Raw genomic sequence first — 20946 nt, 5'->3', positions numbered from 1 at the left:
GCCCAGGCCTCTTTCGTTTAACAATAACTCCCTCGACCCCCTAATGAGGACTAGAAGGCCAGACGTAAGGCGATGTGACAGTTCTGGTGCTGCCAACACAATAGCAAGTTTCTCTTTTGACTGCCTGGTTGGCTACGTATATAACACCTAAAAAGTCTAAATAAGGCTTGCATAGAACACAAGTTTAATCATGCCTATGAAAAGTGAAGTTTTCTTGCAAAGTATAATCACTTTGTTGTTCTGCTGATCTCTGATTGAGGTTTAAGGCATCATTGGTTTTGTTTTTTAGCTGTATTTCTTTGCAATAAAGGTGTTTCATGAAAAATAAACACAAATTGTTAACTTAGGTCTTCATAAGCAAGTTACTGTCTCACAATAATTACTCTTGAACCAATGCTCTGTCACTGCCTGTGCCAGTCTGTGAGCCTCTGAAATGAAGTTTGTAATAGCGGTTTATTGATTGGGAATTAGAGTGGATGGCCCCTAAGGGTTCATCCTGGTTGGGCCAGGAATGAATACATCTCTTCATGCTTCACCTCACACACTCAATTTAGGCACAGGAAACCAAAGGACTGACAGACATGCATGTTGAGACACTGACCCGCACTCTAATATATACAGACAGGCAACGTCCTTTTATTTCGTGACAAAAGCACTGTTCAGAAATCTGTGGGATGCGGACGATAGCTTTTGTTACTTCAAGTGTGTATATCTATAAAAATGTCCTATGTTTATTGGGAAAATATTTGATTTCAAGACTCTTGCTGGAAACATGATATAGAAATCATTTAGGGCCAACCTTCTTTTTCTGGACAATTTCTTTACATTTCAAAGTGTACTTACACTTCTACACAATGTCAGGCATCCTAGCTTCTAAAGAGAGATTCCTGTTGTTTGCATTAAAGATGTTAGATTCCTTTCAAATGTCTAAAAATACTGTAGAGGCAAAGCTTGAATGCCTCCATACATTGCTTATCTAACAGGGTCACCGGTGTCTCTCTCCATCACTCTTTGGTTAAAAGGAGGGCCACAACCTGAACAGAGCAGATGTCCATAGTGGGCAACACGTAAACAAACAACCATCCACACACACTTGAAGGGGAACACCGTTTTTTTTTTTTTTTTTTACATTGGGCCCTTTATTTTACATTATTACATCATGTTCTACTCACCCATAAAGATATTCTGTTTGGTTATATCCAAGTAACGTCTTCCTATGGACAAACAACTTAAAGGCACAAACTAAACTGTTCATAATTTATCACTTATGGTACGCCAGCATTCTTAACATATAGGCGAATCACTGTCCCCCAGACATCCGCGGTTATATTTTTTATATTTATATCTTTTAAAAACAAAGTGGCGCGTGTATGACGTCATCAGCACGCGCCGGCTACCGTTCATTCTTCCTGTGCGCTGAACTGCTGCTAGTTTTACTCACATGCCTGAAAGATGTCTAGTGCTACTACCACAGATGATCTCGCTCTCGATATGGAATTGAACGATTCAGATTAGCTAGCCAAATGAATAGAAGGTGTAGAGAGTAGCCGCCTGTGACCCGGGCTACCTGTCACAACTCCAGTCTGGCGCGCAGATGATGTCATACACACGCCGCTTTGTTTTTAAAAGATATAAATATAAAAAATATAACTGCGGATGGCTGAAGGACAGTGATTGACCTTCATGTTATGAATGCTGGCGTACCAGGCAGAATAAATTATGAACAGTTTAGTTTGTGCCTCCAACTCTTATCAACACTATATCAATGACTATTTTTTGGTGCACCTGTTTATTTTGGTAATTCCGCTCCACAGCACTAGTTCTGCTGTGCGCATACCGCTGGTAAATTGGCCCCCTTTTCGTCTCCTGCCACAACCTTCTGTTACTGTTGGTTCTTCGTTTTTAGCGTGACACGAAAATGGCAGCGGCGAGTGAGTCTGAATCAAGGATGGAGGCATCTGTTAGAACAGTGATTCCCAACAGGCGTACACATACCCTTAGTGGTCCGTGAGTGTATTGCAAGGGGTACATGAAAATATTTTATTTCTTAGGTAATAAAATAGAATAGGGCTGGGATCTGTTTTGCTTTGTGAGGACCAAATTTGCTCAGTAATCCAGCTCATACTGCTTCCAAAAAAGTAAAAAAGAAAAACAATCCACTGGACTTTGTACTTACTTCCAGGCAGCATATTTATTTATTTATTTTTTAAGATGGAAAGCATAAGATTATAAAAATCAAATCCTCAAATTAAAAGACTAAGTGAAATACCTTTTATTTTATAATGTTATTTTATGCTCCACTTTCTTACAATCATCAATTCTTTTGACTGAGAGGGGTACAAAAAAAAGCCCAAAGGGGTACGCAAGTCTAAAAAGATTGGTAAACACTGTGCAGACCAAAATTATCCAAAGTATGGGAATGCTTTCGGGCAGCTGGTGATACAGTGGTTTGTACACTCTGTAATGCTGTGTCCACTCTGGAGGCGGTGGAAGTCATAAACACGCAGATGCAGAAATCTGGAAAATGGTGACCTGCTGTTCAGAAGGCAGCAGTTACACTCACTCCTTCAAACCCACTACAGCTCTGGCTTATGTTCCCTCTAAACTCACAGCAGACACTCCCACTACCTGCAGCTCACGTCTCCCACAGAGATCCGTTATTACCGGAGAGAGAAGGGGTAAATTAAATAGTGGGTTTTAAAAGTCAGCTCTGTTTCGTAAGGAAGATTGTTAGAGACACTAAGACCTGCCTTTAAGTTGCCTCTGATTGGCTTGTTAGATTTAGGCACAGAGGACTGATGGATTGGTCCAGGATTGGCTATCTCAGTCAGTCAATCGGAGTTACTAGGCAAGCCTTATTGAATGAGGAATTATGCGTGAGAATTGTCATGTGTGGTGTGGTGCGGGAAAATGGGTCAGATTGCGTGACTGTCAACCTTGGCAGCCCTGCCTAAACATAAAGAAAGAACGACAATTTAATGATTTAGACCAAAGCATACTGGCTAAAATAGCCCAGTCAAAGTCCAAAGTAATATCCAAATCTGAATCTATTGCAATACTTAAACACTCCACTTATAGATTCTCATTCCCATTTGAATGACACCAAGCAATTTGAAGAAACAGCATTTTCTTCAGCCCAACAGCCAACAGCCTTGACTTAACTGTTGAAAGCTATTTTCTTATCTACTTCTAAATTATCTATTACGTTGTGCTTTCTATCACACTAAATCAGGTGACAGATATGTTTGCAAGACGCTTTACATTGGTATAATGAAAAATGTCTTTTGATGAACATCTAATATGATTAAAATTGAATAGTTGGGATCTTTTTGGACCTGCCCATCAGTGAAATTGTTAAGATGTATCATCTCAGACCTAACTTTGACTTCTTCTATTTTCAGGGAAATCTTTGGAAACTTTATATCTTCAGAGGTCATGATGGACACTAAAAGGATAACCTTTTGCAGAATCATGGTGCCTGCTCAGTGAATTTAAGGAGTTTTGGACCATAACCTTGGATATTTATCAGAGTAGCCACACATCTGTTAACCTGTGAGATTTCACAAAAAGTAATGGAGACAGAGGAGAAAGAGGAGGCATCACAAAAGCAAACTGCTGTTTTAAAAGAGCTAGAGGAAGATGCAGCATTGTGCCATACATGCGGGGTTTGTGGTCGTAGCTTCCCCCTGCTCAGCTCTCTGTCTCAGCACATGAGAAGGCACACACGGGAAAAGCCATACAAATGTCCCTACTGTGAGCACCGGACAGCTCAGAAAGGCAGTCTAAAGGCTCATATCCGAAGCCATAAACTGGGCCTACTCAGCAAGGACCCAGGAGAAAAGGAGGTAGAGGAAGAGCAAGGACAGAAAGATGAGCCTGACATGCTTCACCTCCCCAAAGTCATCAGCACATCTGACAAAGCTTATCATGTCAATGGAAAGGTGAAGAAAACAGTAACTAAGAAAAAGGTTAAAAGTAAAAGTGGTTTAGAGATTGGGGATGGGCCTTTCTCCTGCATCATTTGCGGCGAGGTTTTCCAGCAGGTGTTGCTGCTTAAATCCCACATGAAACAACAACATGGTGCTCAGGATCACGGGTGCCGCATTTGTGGACGACGCTTCCGCCAAGCATGGTTCCTCCAAAGCCACATGCGCATCCACCGGGTCAAAGCACAGCTCCAAGGTGGTAAGAGCATCGAGCAGCCTGCCACAATCAACGGAATTCCTCAAGACCCTGCAACACTGGTGAATGAAGAGTGCCTTTATGAGCTCTGTGCCGGCTGCGGGAACTTCTTCTATGACCGCAACACTTTGCGTATTCATGAAAAGCTGCACAAACTGAACCAAAATCCCAAAAATGAAGAAACGAGGCCTTCTGAATTGCAAGTTGATCAGAAGCAATTTTTTAAAGTTCTGAATCTCAAAAGTAAAGACCCTGAGGAAACACCCGAGGAAAATATTCAGGGTAGGAGAATTCCAGAGCTAGATCCAGTTTGTAGTTATCAAGCATGGCAGTTAGCCACAAGAGGACGAATAGTGGAGACTACAGAGAAATGTCTAGGCTGGGAGGAGAGGCTGGCTGATGCAGAGGTGGCATATGACACAGAGAAAGGAGAATATGTGCCCCTCAAGCATGAAAAGAAGAGGAAACAAACAGACAACTCCAGTTCTAGTGTCAAAAAGAAGAAGGGTGACACAGGCCAGGATCACACACCCAACTCCCTGAGTCATGCTAAAGGTAGAGACAAAAAGATTTTCCAAAAGGACCGTATCATTTTGAATGGACTAGGTCACGCATTTTACGAGGCTCTGCAGACAAGGAAGGTCAGAGAAAACACCAAGCCAAGTAACAACATCAGAAGCCAAGAGCAGGAAGGTGAGCCTAGAAAACAGTGTTGTTCTTCAATAAATGAAATAGGTTTATCAGGTTAAATGTGCAATTAGGAGCTGTTCTTAGAAGCATTATCTTTAATGACTGCTATACCCATTATGGTAAAGTGTCAAGACTCTATCAAACGTGGTGTGCTCTTATTTACTAAGGGGGTAGAGGGAGCCCTCTAGTGAATTTTTATCTGAACTACATCCTATTTTGTATATGGGGTAATGGTGCATGTATTGTGAGTATTTCTTTTTTGGAAAGAATGGTAGCATAAAAGCTACTGCAATGTTATTAACAGGCTTCTGGTAATATTTTAGGAGGATGTTTCTTACCAGAAAAAGGACTCTTATTAACTTCATTTTTCACCAGTCCAAAGTTTATACACATCTTTGCTATTCAGTGGGTTTTCCTTATTATTTTATTTCCTATATAATCACTTAAAATGGTTTTATTGAATGTGTTACCAGGTAGTAATACTGTAGACAGCCCAGTGAATGAAAAGACATTGTTAAACTTTTGAATCTGGTGTATATTTAAAAGACCCCTAACTGTTCCAGTTTTTTTTGTTCTTGCAGATAAACAATCCTCCACTTGTGAGTACTGTAATTTCCACACTGCTGACTCCTCTCAACTCAGGTCCCACATGTACAGCCATCATCTGGGTCCCTACGGCAAACAAAACGTCAAAATGGGCAACATCAACAAAGGTGGTTCTTCGAGATATATGGACTACCTCCGGAGCAGGAGCTTGTTGCTCAGTCAGCCATACTGGAATAACTACACGTATCCAACAGATCAGGAGTATGCAGATGGAAATATAAAGGTGGAAAAGGTCAATGAGATTGAGGTGAAGGAGGAGGTATATGCTGCTGGTGAAAATGGGAGTCTTCTCAATCTTTCTTCACCCTCTGTTACCGGCGAAAATGCTGATCCTCCAGTGAAGACAGAAGGTCTAGTGCAACATCAGTGTCTCTACTGCTCCCACACTAGCAATTATCCAGAAGTCCTGTGGATTCATCAGCGGGTCACCCACAGGGTGGATGGCAGCAGCTCTGTAGCACCCAAGTGGGCACCCTGTATAAGCATTTTGAAGAGTTTGAAAGCAGGGGCTTCTCAGTGGAGACGCACAGGACCACCACCGTTCCTGGAAGGCAAGGATTGCCCAGCTCTACCCGCCCCGCGGACTCCGCGCACACAGCCTCCAGGTTTTGTCACTCAAAGCGGCACCAGCAAGCTCTCTGCTCCAAAGACCCAATCAAGCATCCCAAGGCCAAAGCATCGACCCAAAGACTCACATTCCTCAGATGCGACACATTCTCGTGGGAAGGTAGTTTCCCAACCTCAAAGGAAGTCTGCCGAACTAAAACGAGTAGTAGATGGTGCAAGTAAAGCCTCAAGTGCCCAGTCTACACCCATTAACACTTCTGTTAGTTCAAAGAGTCTATCAGGCTTCCAGCCTTCAAGCAGTCCCAAACACAGAGGCAACCGAGCATCTGTGGAGGGCGTGTTCCCACAGGAGGGTTTGGGTTTCATGTTAGCTAGAAATCATGGTGGGACTTCTTCTAATGAAGCAGCAGCAGACAGACCCCACCCCCGAAGGCAGTCACAGGACTTTTCTTCTGGTGTTAAGGGTCCCGATCTTTGGGCAGCCATAAGCATGTGGGGGCTACATGGTGGGAAAGCATATTTTGATTCACACCTATTTGCTCAGGGAAAAAGTGACTCTACAGAAGATACCCCAAAAGAGATGGACCTTTTAGGTCTCTTGAAGAGCTACGGTCCCCATGAGCTAGCAGCTTTTTACCAGCACTGGGGATATGTCGATCCAAGACTGGATCCACAAGGTAAAGAGCTAGTTTTCTTAGCTATAATAAAAAGCTGTGATTTATGTGAAATTTTAGAGTGCTGTATAAGAGCATTTTATCACTGATATTGTTGCATTAACAAATTTCAGTGTATTTTATTGGAATTTCTACAAATGATACACCCGTTTGAGACTGAAAGAATTTATGGATGATTTCAAAATTTAAAAATTTGAGCAGAGTGGTTTGATAATTATGTGGCAGAGTCCTTCGTAAAACCAGTTCTCTGCTATGAAGTATACCTGCCGTAGCTTTTCACATAAAGGCTAACGATGTTAGCCGTTCTTTGGAATACAGCTCAAACTCACATAGGTTGGATGATGACCCTCTACAAGCACCAAATTCCTGCTGTAGATTAGGTCTGAACTGGCGGACTGGATCATAGAAGTATGTTGATATTAATTAATTAATTTAAGCTTTTCAATTTTATATCTCTTCCTGAATGTGGACTTCCAACGGACTTTTCCAACGTTTTTTCCTCAAGGAAAACGCATTTCCATAGCATTTTAGTGCAGGCTGCTGCCCCATGAAAAGCACTTACCCTTATTCTCAATTCTTGTGCCTGGAGTGCTAAATGATTAAATATCACTTAAAATAACACTTCTTCTTATAGTAAACAACTCTTATATAAGACATAAATTTAAGCATGATTTTATTTAGTTTTGACAGAGAAATGATTTACAGATATCAGCTGATGCCACAATAATACCATCATGGGGAAAAGGAATAGAACAAGAGCCTCGAATGAGGGTTACATCAGTTTCTTATAGATCAACAGGAAGACTCCCTGAGCGAGCATTACACATCAGTCACCTGTTGTCTGTAGCAGTTGTGGCATCACTGGGAGTTATCTGTCAGACTGGGAAACCACGTAGACTCAAAGGTTTATCCACATATACTTGCTGCCCCGAGATAACTTACAGCTTGTTAATGTGTGCCACATCATCATCTTGGAATTATCCGTTAAAGGAACTATAACTGCTTTCAGCTGCTATAGCAATCTACAGTTTCACATTGGAAAAAAATCGCAAAAGAAATGGTTTTCTTTAGATAAAAAAACAACAACTTCATTCTCATGAAAAAAAGCAATAGTTCAAATCTATTTGATTCATTGCTGCATAAAAAACAGAATAGAATTTAATCAACTTTATAATTCTTTATTAAAATATTTCCAAGCGTGTTAATTGACTTGATACAACATTTGTTGTGAAATGATGATGTATAATTAACTAAATTTAACTGATTTGATCTGTAAGGAATTTTAATATATAGAACCTCTTTTTTTCCCACTTCTCAAACAAACAGAAACAGTTTTGTTATTTAAGGTTGTTCTTGTTTTACAGCAACTCTGCAGTTGAATGGAAGCTTTGGAAATGAAGTTCATTCTTCCTCTGAGACCTCCAAACAGGTATGCTTTCTATAGACTGTCCAAACATCTTGTGTGATTACATTTAAAATTAAACCTAGTAAAAAAAAAATCCTAATTCCTAAAGTAAATCTGAAATCAATATTCAGAACAAAAAAGAATCAAATAGAATAAATCTTGTTATTCCATATAGATACATTTGGTTGGATGTTTCCGTAATTTAATAACGCTCTTACATGAGGTGCTATGATACACTGATATTAATAAGATTCAACTTCTGAGTTTAGTCTGATGACAAAATAGCATGTCATGTAGAACTGTAAGCCGGTCAGAAATCTCTTGGACCACATTTAGAAACTGTTATTACTGGAAAAATACACTCGCTTTTTTCTGTAAAAAGAATTTGTCATGACTCTGCAGTTTTTGGTTCTGTTTAAGTTTTCTTTTTTGTGTTTTCAAATATACTTTGATTTGTGTCTTTCTGTGTTTTCTAGTTTATTTGTTTCATTTCCATTTCATGTTATTCTAGTTATTTTTTCTTGTATTTGAATTCTTAGGTATTTTCTGCACTCTGCTGCCCTCTTGTGTCAGTCTTTTTTTCCTTAACTCCCTTTTAGACTCCTCTGTCCACACCTGCTCCCAATCTGCTGATAAGCCTGGTCTTTGTTCAGTCTCCCATTTATACACCTCATGTTCAGTCACTGTTTGCTGGTCCCTTGTTGTTGTTTTGTTGCTCTGTCGTTTGACAGAACTGTCCTGTTAAAAAAAGACAGATGAGCACCACTGGATCGGTCTTAATCTGGGGCAAGGATTCTCCAATAAAATCGTTATTAGATTAACAAATCACCCCAGAAAGACTGGAACAGTTCTAGTGGTTTTCATCAAGAACTTAAGCTTACATATTTGTGCATTGATACAGTGTGAACTGTTTATATGTTTCAATAATAATATCATGCAAATTAAAGTTGCTTCTTGCTAAATTTGCTAAATCCATCCATGCAAGCTTTTCTTTTAATTGAACATAATAAGTCTTGACTTTCTCTCATCAGGCAGAACTTTTCAGTGGTATTTATTTTTTGAATATTTGCTTGTAATGTCTGAGGAAGTAACTGATTTTTTTTTATAGCCCAATTCTGTTGCCTGCTTATCCTTTTGTTTTCCCTTCTTTGTTCTTCATACTGTAATTATTACCAGCATTTCTGTCACCCAGGGTAAACACTTTGTGCTTTGAATATTACACTGGTAGTGAAAATGGGAGTCTTCTCAATCAAAAGTTATTAAAAGTTATTAAGATCAACTTAATCCATATTTTAAAAATTAACTTTTATAAGGTTTACAATTAAAAATAACACATTCTAACATTTTTAACATTTACCCACTCTTTGCGTTAAGGGAACCACACAGATATCCTTTATTTCCTCACGCATGTCTCTAGCAGCATGGTGTGCCTGCTCTCCTGTCTGTACCTCATCTCTGTCCGAGTGCAGCCTGTCATCCCCGTGCACACGCGTGTCTGCAGACGCACTTCTGTCTGCGTGCGTAGCTGTCAGCTCCTGCAACCTGGCTGCCTCTTTCCTTCACCATGGCTGACAGGGACGAGGCAAACAAATAATAAAAAGACATCGTTGGTCCCCCCTCGGGGTAAAACTCACCCGGCGTCTCCATATGTTGTGTCAGTTAGCTCTGTCACTCAGGCCTACCATTGTGGCACCTACAACTGCTTCCTTTCTTCTCTTCTCCCTCCTTAAAATCGCTTTGTCTTAAACTTTTTAGTCCTCTTCAGCTTGAAGAAGGAAACATTATCAAACTACCCCGCCTGAACAAGACCAAATTGGTTAGGTTTCATTTTGATTAGAAAGGAAATAATAAATAAATTCTCTTATCTCTTTCTGTGTAGGGTCTGAAAGAAGGATTTGTCTCCTTACAGATCTCTACAGATTTAGATTTTTTGTCAAATGCTTTAGCTCATCAAACTTTAATATCACACAAAGATATACTGAACAAAGACAAAATGTAGTTTTTAAACAATGATTTAATTTATCAGGGAGAAAAGTTGACCTCATGTGTCAAAGTAATAACTCCTTTAACCTGATACATGACTGGACATTGATGGTAGTGTTGGCAGCAGCTCCAAATAAGGTTTTTGACAATTGGCAATTCAACTTTTTTTTATCATCATAGGAGATGTTTGGGTTCCATTCCTCTTTGAGAAACATACATGAAAAGCATGTTAATGTTAGTTAACAGGCTTTCAATCTAATTTATATCCAAACTCTGACTAGGCCCCCCCCTTGCCTTCTTTTTGGATATTGAGCCACATAGAGGTGGACATCCTGCTGTGCTTTGCAACATTTGGATCATATTCCTGCTGAAGTTCCCCCTGATCTTAATGTCAATAATAACCAGACACTTGCTTCAGGATTTGTTGGTAGAGAGCAGAATTTATTTCCATCAGTCAAATTGGTTATGCAGGTCCTCAAGCAGCAGATATGCCGTTTCCAAAAGTCATCAACATAGCCATAGTTTTTGTTATATGACTCTGGCCAATGTAATTTAACATCAAGTTTGTCATTTACTGTTAAATCTTTAGCCCTAATTTTATTAGATAGATTCCAATTATGTCTAGATGATGCTCTGGGTTTATTCCTTACCTCCTCCAGCATCTTTGTTGATGAACTCATGGAATAATTAGACTGGCTAATTCCGGGAAAGTTCTCTACTGTTCCATGTTTTCTACACATGTGAACGATGGGTCTTGTTGAAGTTCCAAAAGCCTTAGAAATCACTTTCTTTGAACAGAGGCCTGATAGATATGAGTCGCCTTGTTTCTCATCTGTTCTTAAATAGTTTGTGTTTTATGTCTATTAGCCTACTTCATGTTGCAATACAGGTTCTGTTTAAGTAATTTATTGGTTGTATTTTTTAGGCCTGAATGTGGCTTGTGAAATTAAGCCATTTATTATCTAGAAAAAGAAGGGTCATTATGTTTTTCACCTAGAGCCAGGATGGCTTTGATTCCTTTTTTTTTAAACCTTGATTAATGAAATCATCACGTAAGGAGTGCTCATCAATTATATTTCCTGTGGTGCCAGATTTTTTTGTCTTAGTCCTAACTTAGTAAAGCCTTCTTCTTGGCCAGCTGCTGTGACTCATACGGCTGTTTTCCACCATCAGACTGATAGAGGAGAGTGGACATACTCAAGCCTTTTTGTCGATCACCATGGAGACACTTCTTTGTTGAAACATGTTACAGCTGTTATTCTAAAGACTGACCATACTTAGATGGGTTTTTAGACAAAAAGGTTTTCAATATAGACTTTTAACTTCCAGGTTTAGCATCCCTGAAAAAATTTGGTAAAACTGCACTGTTGCAAAATAAAACAGTCCCTCTCTGTATTTTGGAATTTAATGATAGGCCAGAAGGCCGAGATGTCATTGAGTTATATGTAAAGACAAGGCAACATTCAAATTAAATCCTACAGGGGAGCTCAGACTACAGTAAAGCCATGCTCTCGGTCACATGACTCCTTCTGCGTTGGATCCAACCCTCTCACTTTATATAGGACAGTGTTTTTTAGAAGGGCAGCTTACATACAGTATTGACATGCACCGAGTGCTGTACATTGACCTAAAATAATATTTATTATTTATTTATTTCTCCATTTAAGCTAATAGTTTGTTCAAAACATGTACAGTGTTGCTCTAACTGAGGAGACTTTTTCTATGGGATTATCCACCATCGTTTTGACTATTATTGTCTGCTGTAGAAAGTGGTTCAGTTATTTGGTACAGTTGCCAAGAATTGTTGTCATGTAAGTGTGGTACGTCTTCAATTTCATTTTTAATTCAGGTTAAATGTATTCAATTAAAATATACCTAATCAAAAATTATAAGAAAATATGTGCTAAAAGGCAACTTAAGTACTCAGTAACTGTAAATCTTATATCTGATTTATGAAAGCTGTGGAATATCGTCCTTTGCACAAATCTTTTTTTTTTTTTTAAGGAATTGAATAAAAAGATCATTAAAAAAAAAATCAGTGCCATTACAAAATAAAAAGTTGAGGAAGAAGAATAATTTCCAATTTTTCTAGAAAATAAAGCTTGAGATTACGTTTTAGACTGTCCTGTCTAAACTTACCTATACTTACAGGTGGTCAAATATTTATCTTTGAACAAGACAAAATAGATAAGTACAATATTTTCCTATGTAGTGCCTCACTTTGATTTTGCTGTATTGTTATAAAAATGACTTCTGTATTTTTGGGGAACCTCAAACACTTTTACTGTCATAGTTTAATACAATTCCTATTCAAACACACAGATGTGGGATGTAAACTCTGAGTTTTATGTTTGTCTTCTGCAGAAGAGCAACCGCTCCACTCCATCTTCAGGATCTCTGCATAAAGGAACATGAGATGTTGGACCCGGCTGCCAAAATCCTACCAGCAGAATAGAAACACTTTTTGTTCTTGGAAGCAAGCAGCCATCGCTCCACAAAAACAATCAATGCAGGGAAAAAGCACAATATATTCAAAGCAATGAGTTTAACTCATTTAGCATCAAAATGATTTGGTTTGATTTGTTCTGCATGTTTTCTTGACTTGATAATTAGCTTATGCAGCACAAATTAATAAATTGTTTGCAAACTCTATAAATGACGCTCCTGTAGCTACATAGGAAGTGTCTTTAGTTGTAGTCACTTTGTAAAATGGATCCATCAAATAGCAGAAAAGGCTTACAAACCTAAAGAGCTTTGGGAAACCCACAATCTGCAAAATGAAATAAGCTGTATATCAATGTCATGTTTCAGTTGTTTTTTGTCTTTTGTAAATGTTTTTGTTTTCACATTTTTCTTTGGTAAGTTTGTCATTGTTAATGTTCAGAAATAATCCTAACAATCAGACATGATTTGAGTTTGAGCCCAAATTCAACCAAAACACTCTGACCTCAGATCAGGGATGTGGTGCCAGTTTATGTGTCGCTTTTCTAGGAAGTCTGGTCATGGTACTGTCTGGTTTCTGTTAGAAATTTAATGTACACATTTGAACTGATTCTTAGTTACAGTTTAGTTAGACACTGGGTTTTCTTATTTGTTGATTGAAAGCAGACTGCTGTTAAACAATTTGTTTTTGTAATATTAGTTTACAGCCTCAGACAGCTGCACTGAGGCTCAGTGGGCAGAGCTTTTTTAGACCCTGGCTCTTCAGATAACACCCATGACCTGCTATATTAGCATGCCCTGTTTTATAAACTCAGATTTCAAATATTAATGCAGTATCTGCCTGTGTGTTTCAGTTAGATTGATTCAGTGAGCATTTTGTCGTCTTTCACACTCTGTATGCAAAGTAGCAACTTGAATGCTGTGATTTTCTTTTAGAAGTAAAAAGGTAGGGATAACCGTTTGTACTGATGTGACTCTTAAATAATCCCTGGTAGTTGAGCTACTAAAAAAAAGTATTTTTTTTTTTGTTTTTCATTGTGTTCACTTTCCTTTTGATTTGTTCTCTGTGTGCAGGCTTCTTTTAGTTCGTTCACATTCTAATGCATTTTTTCTCCCATAGATATAATGTCTATGCATTTGACATAAAGCCATAAGCATATGATTGTTAGGAGATCCAAAGAGCACAGAGCCATGGAATCCAGTGTTAAATAAATAGCTTTCTTTGTTAATTAATAATGTAAATTGTGTTTTATTTCAGGGGCTTGTTTAGGGGCCTGTTGTCTAAAAGTGAACTTTAAGAACCCATAGATGTTTGATATTTGTTGAGAGAAAAGTAAAAAAAATAAAATAAACTGGAAAAGTTGAGCTACTGTTTTTCATATTACTTAAAAAAATTTGTGAACATCAAACTTTTAAGTTGAGCTCTAAGTAGATACATTTTTGTGACTCAAAATATGTTCCGCAATTTCTAATTGTGTTGGTTTTAGAAGTTATATTTTTAACAGCTCCAGTGTGTTTGTACATTTATTTGAATAAAGTTAATTAATGTTGATTTATACAAAAAAAGTTTCTGCTGCCTTTTGTTATAAAAGTGTGACCTTCTATGCACATTTTTCATACAAGGTCATAGCATCTCTGGATTAAAGATATCTATATGTTTTATGTTAAAACTAAATTTTAGTTTTATTTTTTTTTATTTTTGTGACCAGTAAAAAACCCACTTGAAATATATTGTTCTGTGTGCAATGTATCTTTATAAATTTTAAGTTTAATTTTTGATTAATTAATGAATGGATAAACCAAAAATGCAAAAACCTTTTAAATAAATTAACATTTATGAATAATGTATTTATTTAGTTTAACATTTTATAATTGTGTTGGTTTTAGAAATTATATTTATTTGTTAGATCCAGTGTTTTTAAATCGAAATCATAAGGAAGGCAGATTATGGATTATACAAGAATATTACTTCCAAATGCCATCGTCTATTCTTATGTCTGAAGTTTATTAGCTAAAAATTTTTAATAACTGCAAAATTTTATATGCATGAAAATGAAAATTTGAATTGGGTAAAGAATGAATATTTGATATTAAACATTTTCCGAAACTCTTGAACAGGTAGTTAATAAGAGATGATTTAACTGAAACATTACAGCTTAGTTTTATATCAGATCATTTCCCCCTTTAACTACCTGGAAATACACTTTGAGGACAATTTTAATTATTTAAGCAATCTGAAAACTTATTTCACTTAGACAGATTTTTCCGATTAAAACAGTGTAGTTAGTATAAAATGTTGACAAAAAGTAATGTGAACGGTGTTGAGTAATTTGGAAATACTTTTCAAAACGTCATTATCTGACAAGATTAATGAATGATAAGTTTAACTCATATTTTACCTATCAGTAGGTTTTACACTGGTCATTTGATGATAACCTTTCCTTTTTAAACATACCAGCTCTAAATAGTGGTTTGAATACATGATTTACAGTATTAAGAAATTATCGCACTTTTATCCATTTTAACATTCGTTACGACTAAAAGAGCAGTTGTTTATAACAAATATAATGTTAACCAAAAGAAAAAGCTCATAAGAGGTGAATTTTAAAGCTAATATCTACCCACTTGTCTTGATAAGGACCAAATTAAGTTAAGTACTTTAATTAAAAAGCTATGGAAAAGAGCTTTTAGCCTTTGATCAACATAGGAATTAAAACTTTATTGCAAAACCTTGTTTTTTTGTTTAACTTATTCTGTTATTTTTATACCCTTTTTTTGTGTGACCACTTTTGCTGTAATGCTTTTGCCTCTTAAACACCATAATGTCCCCATTGTGGGACAATAAAAGGATTTTCTATTCTATTTTTGATTAAAAAAATGTACGGTAGTCCATAACTTTTTAATGACTGAGAAAAAAAGGAGAAGAAAAATAGTAATAGTAACATCTAAAATATAAATTATAAATTTATCCCAGCAAGAGAAAAAAATACCAGAACTGTTGCCTATTATGTCATTTCTAGTTTAGAATTACACAACATTTAACGGAAAAAGTTTAACATTTCGTTTATTTGGTTTATTATATTCTTGTATGCCCTATATTGTCTGAGATAAAATGATCTAAGAGATAAAAAAATTATGGCAGTAGTGATTAAACGGTTCATTCTATCAGTTTTTCTTCCACCAGCAGATGGCAGGCTGCTTCAACAAACCAAGAAGCTTGTAATTTTACATTCCACTCTATTTTAGATCTCAGCATTTTTTATTACCCTTTTTTATCATTTCTAACTCGGTGATGTGTCTCACCTTAAACATAACCTATGACCAAAGCACTGTTTTCACTGCAGATTTGATAAATTAAAGCTTCACCTTCAACTTTAGGCCTTTAACTTCAGCAAAATCAATACCAAGTCAATAGTAACCCCACTGCAATTATACCAAAGTGTTCTTTTTTTGCAATTATTTCTTCGACTGAGATCACCTGTAGTCACATTTACTATTAAGCAGGTTTATGGGACATGATCACATCCATGACTCACATCTGAGTGTGTCTCCAAGCACATTGGTGAGCCCACATGTCCCTGTCACAATGCATTTGCCAGCAAGTTGTGCTGTATCAGCGGTGCAGTGACAGCATCAGTTATCCTGCCTGCGAGACATCACGGATTTTGTTCGCCGTGCCACCAGCAAGAGGGCTGAGAGTCGGTGCTGGTCACAGGGTCTCGGAGTAGATAATGTCGGGCGACTTGTAGTGAGTAGAGATGCTGTGGCATATGCTGTCTGACAGGGAAATGTCGCCAAGCAGAGCAGGGTGATGTTCTGGTGGCCGATTGGACTGACAGCTGTCTCATTGCATCCCCTGTATTTTTATTTCTGTATGAATGAGAGACTTAGTTTAAGATTCAGTGTTTTTTGTTGTTTTTTTCATATTGGAAGTTGTTTAGTTTTTGGAGTTCAGGGGTCAGACAAGGCTGGATATTATTTTGTTAATAATTCTGTGGGTAACTTTTTTCCAATCTGTCTCCACAGACATTTAAAATGTGCTTTAAACTGATATGAACTGTCTCAGGTTAAGGTCTTTCAACCTTCCTAAAACATTAATTGACAGACTTGACTAATAACTGCAAATCCTACATTGTAAACCCCTGACTATTGAGGCAATCAAATTCGCACAAATAACAACAAAGATACAACTGTGGCTGCTCATCTTTTTTACAGTAAAATGTAGTATTTCTATATCTGAGAAGTGACATATAAATTAAAAAAAGGGGGAAAAAGGTGACCAAATCACTTTCTTACACCTAAATACCAGGGCTCCATGGCTTTTGGGGGAAAAAAGAAAACAGTCCTTTTGGCTTTCCTTTCACAGTGGCTTTCTTCTTGCCAGTATTGCTTGAAGGCCAGATTTGTTGACTAGAAAACAATTTTCCCCCCCCTCAACAGACTGTCTAAATCGAACTTTGGATCTCTGCAGTTCCTGCTCTTATTAATCACTTCCTTACTTGTGCAATTTCATTTTAAAATAAATTTAGCAGAGCTTTCTAAGATATTCAGAGGTTAAGATATCATATAACCTAACCCAGGTTTAAACATCTCTAACATTTTAACCTGACCTGCTGTGTTCCATGGACTATTTTATGATCTTTACTAATGTTCTCCAAAAAATGTTACACGAAAGATGGATTTATACTGAGATTAAAATACACATTTAATAACAACTGGTTAAATAAGGTTTTATGTTGGGGGTTTCAAAGCAATTTAATTTTGCACATTTGAATTTTCAATTGTGAAAGGATTCAAAGGCATGCACTATTTCTATTCCACTACCTGATTTTTTGTTTTCATTTGTGTTGCTCCAGTGTATACATTCCTTTTACAAAGCACCATAAATAAATTCAAAGCATCAAAAAGAGAAGTCTTCTGATGCAACACAATATTTTTTAAAACATAATTTTATTAGTTTATATACATGTCAAATGTTTTTATTAAGTTTATCATTGCTGTGTTTGTAAAAAACATAGTTGTATCTGTTTAATCTAAAAAAAACTCTTCTTGGATCTTATTTAGACTACCTGCATAATGTTAAATAAAATAAAAAAAATCCGTAAAAGTTTAAAAAAACAATCCACTGGCTCATTGTTTTTTTTTAAACTTTTACAGAATGACTATGACCTGGATGACTGAGAATCTTAATCGGCAATAAAAAAATATTAATAATTGCAAATCTGATTATTTATACTATTATGCAAGAGCAAAACAGAGCAATTTCATCACACAAAATAATCGAGTTTAACAGTTACAGTCAAATATGACCAAATCACAAATAAATGGACAGGGGATGACCACAATTTTCTCAAACACATACAAAACATTTGGACTCACATAAAAGAATCTGCTAGTTCTCCTTGAATTGTTCCGTATGGATAAAAAAATTACTTTGAAAGAAAGAAAATCCTAATAGCTTGAACAAGGTTGGAATCGGTATTGTTATGAAAGACATCTATATGCAGCAGCAACCGATGGTGTGGCAGCTTGATCAGAGCCAAGCAGGAGGAAGCAGGTATATCCATCAGATTAACACGCAGTAATGTCTTCCTGCTCTGGCCTCCAGCATCAGTAATTTATCAATGCAAAGCTAATAGCATCAATATGAATCTAACTAAAAATCAATATTTCATTATCCAATTGTTAGTGGGAATGAGGAGTGATGATTGTGGGAGAAAGCTACAGAGAGCATCTGGAGTTCACCAAGACATCTGGAGGACAAACCGGTGCCGCAGCTGCAATCTTTTTTCCGGCAAGGGAGAAAGAGGAGAAATTACTAAAAGGATAAAAATAATAGTATCATATACAGGTGCTGGTCATAAAATTAGAATATCATGAAAAAGTAGATTGATTTCAGTAATTCCATTTAAAAAGTGAAACTTGTATATTATATTCATACATTACATACAAACTCATATATTTCAGATGTTTATTTTGTTTAATTTTGATGATTACAAATGACAACAAATGAAAATCTCAAATTCATCATATCAGAAAATTAGAATATTACTGAAGACCAATAAAAACAAAGGATTTATAGAAATGTTGGCCAACTGAAAAGTATGAACATGAAAAGTATGAGCATGTACAGCACTCAGTATTTAGTTGGGCCTCCTTTGGCCTGTATTACTGCAGCAATGCGGCGTGGCATGGAGTCAATCAGTCTGTGGCACTGCTCAGGTGTTATGATAGCCCAGGTTGCTCTAATAGTGGCTTTTAGCTCTTCTGAATTGTTGGGTCTGGTGTATTGCATCTTCTTCTTCACAATACCCCATAGATTTTCTATGGGGTTAAGGTCAGGAGAGTTTGCTGGCCAATTAAGAACAGGGATACCATGGTCCTTCAACCAGGTACTGGTAGCTTTGGCACTGTGTGCAGGTGCCAAGTCCTGTTGGAAAATGAAATCTGCATCTCCAAAAAGTTGGTCAGCTGCAGGAAGCATGAAGTGCTCTAAAACTTCCTGGTATGTGGCTGCGTTGACCCTGGACCTCAGAAAACACAATGGACCAACACCAGCAGATGACATGGCACCCCAAACCATCACTGACTGTGGAAACTTTACACTGGACTTCAAGCAACGTGGATGAAGTGCCTCTCTTCTTTTCCTCCAGACTCTGGGACCTTGATTTCCAAAGGAAATGCAAAATTTACTTTCATCAGAGAACATGACTTTGGACCACTCACCAGCAGTCCAGTCCTGTTTCTCTTTAGCCCAGGCAAGACGCTTCTGACGCTGTCTGTGGTTCAAGAGTGGCTTGACACAAGGAATGCGACAGCAGAAACCCATGTCTTTCATACGTCTGTGTGTGGTGGTTCTTGAAGCACTCACTCCAGCTGCAGTCCACTCTTTGTGAATCTCCCCCACATTTTTGAATGGGTTTTGTTTCACAATCCTCTCCAGGGTGCGGTTATCTCTCTTGCTTGTACACTTTTTTCGACCACATCTTTTCCTTCCCTTCGCCTCTCTATTAATGTGCTTGGACACTGAGCTCTGTGAACAGCCAGCCTCTTTAGCGATGACCTTTTGTGTCTTGCCCTCCTTGTGCAAGGTGTCGATGGTCGTCTTTTGGACAACTGTCAAGTCAGCAGTCTTCCCCATGATTGTGTAGCCTATAGAACTAGACTGAAAGACCATTTAAAGGCTTTTGCAGGTGGTTTGAGTTAATTAGCTGATTAGAGTGTGGCACCAGGGGCCATCAATTTTGAACCTTTTCACAATATTCTAATTTTCTGATATGATGAATTTGAGATTTTAATTTGTTGTCATTTGTAATCATCAAAATTAAACAAAATAAACATCTGAAATATATGAGTTTGTATGTAATGTATGAATATAATATACAAGTTTCACTTTTTAAATGGAATTACTGAAATCAATCTACTTTTTCATGATATTCTAATTTTATGACCAGCACCTGTACTGTATTTAGTTGTCCAATGATCCTAAAAGGTTAAAACAATGTCAGTGAATGTGGCAACCCAACAACCTACGGGGCTGAAGCGTTTAAAAAAAACACACAAACAAATCTGGCACAGTCATCTCTGGCCTCTAACATTTATAACTTATTTGTTTGGAAAAGTCAATCCGATTCAATCTGGGAACAAACCAGCATGCAATCCAATCTGTTTCATCCTTTCTGCTGCTTTTATCAGAGCATCTGCAACATGAGAAAACTAAAAAAGTGTGTACATTTTTATTCAGTATATTTGGAAAGTCACTCGGTTTTCTGTTCATTACTTTCAGTCTTTGTCAAATTCTAACTTCTAATTAGAATAGTTTCCGCCAGAGATAAGAATACAGAGGCATCTTTAGCAAGCGTAATTAAACACTAAGTGGCAAATGCCAGATCAATTTGTGCTTTAATGACATGGCAATAATAAGATCATTAATGAGATTTCTTAATTTATACATAATTGTGGCCTTTTTCCCTCCTGATCCACCTGTATGACTCATCTTCTAAGTTCATTTCTGTTTTACATAAGTGTAAATATGTTCAAAGGGACGAGCCCTTGGTTGCCTGAAAAAGATGGCAACCAGCTTCAAAGAACCAGCAAATGGGACCTTTAATGCCTTATTTTTTCAGCGTATATTCAATTTGATTAATGGTAAATAAGTTTAAAGATTCTGAATGTAAACAAGATTGAAGTAATTGAAAAAAGGTAGAAATGAACGATGGTGTGCCTTGATGCAACATAAAAAATGGAAGAAAAATCAGAAACTAAACAATTTACTTAAATTATGAGATTTTACTGCAGCAGAGGTCTAGGGAAGAGAACGCTGAGATGAAAGACAAAGCATTTTATTTACTTTTCTGGTTTACTTACTGGTCTATGTTCCTAACCTCACTTATGATC

At 37.2% G+C, this 20946-nt stretch overlaps 1 protein-coding gene across 1 annotated transcript; it reads left to right on the top strand.

Moving 5' to 3' along the window:
• The first annotated feature begins 3401 nt into the window (after window positions 1-3401).
• LOC119785381 (zinc finger protein 516-like) lies at window positions 3402-12540 on the top strand. The gene is made up of 4 exons (XM_038288006.1): window positions 3402-4875; window positions 5454-6722; window positions 8084-8148; window positions 12472-12540. The coding sequence occupies exons 1-4, from the start codon at window positions 3573-3575 to the stop codon at window positions 12520-12522; spliced, it is 2688 nt and encodes an 895-aa protein (XP_038143934.1). The 5' UTR covers window positions 3402-3572; the 3' UTR covers window positions 12523-12540.
• The last annotated feature ends 8406 nt before the right edge of the window (window positions 12541-20946 follow it).

Source organism: Cyprinodon tularosa, unplaced genomic scaffold, assembly GCF_016077235.1.
Source record: "Cyprinodon tularosa strain WSP-4 unplaced genomic scaffold, ASM1607723v1 ctg247, whole genome shotgun sequence".
Taxonomy (NCBI): domain Eukaryota; kingdom Metazoa; phylum Chordata; class Actinopteri; order Cyprinodontiformes; family Cyprinodontidae; genus Cyprinodon; species Cyprinodon tularosa.
The sequence above is the reverse complement of the archived record's forward strand: the minus strand, read 5'-3'. Positions and strand labels throughout refer to the sequence as shown.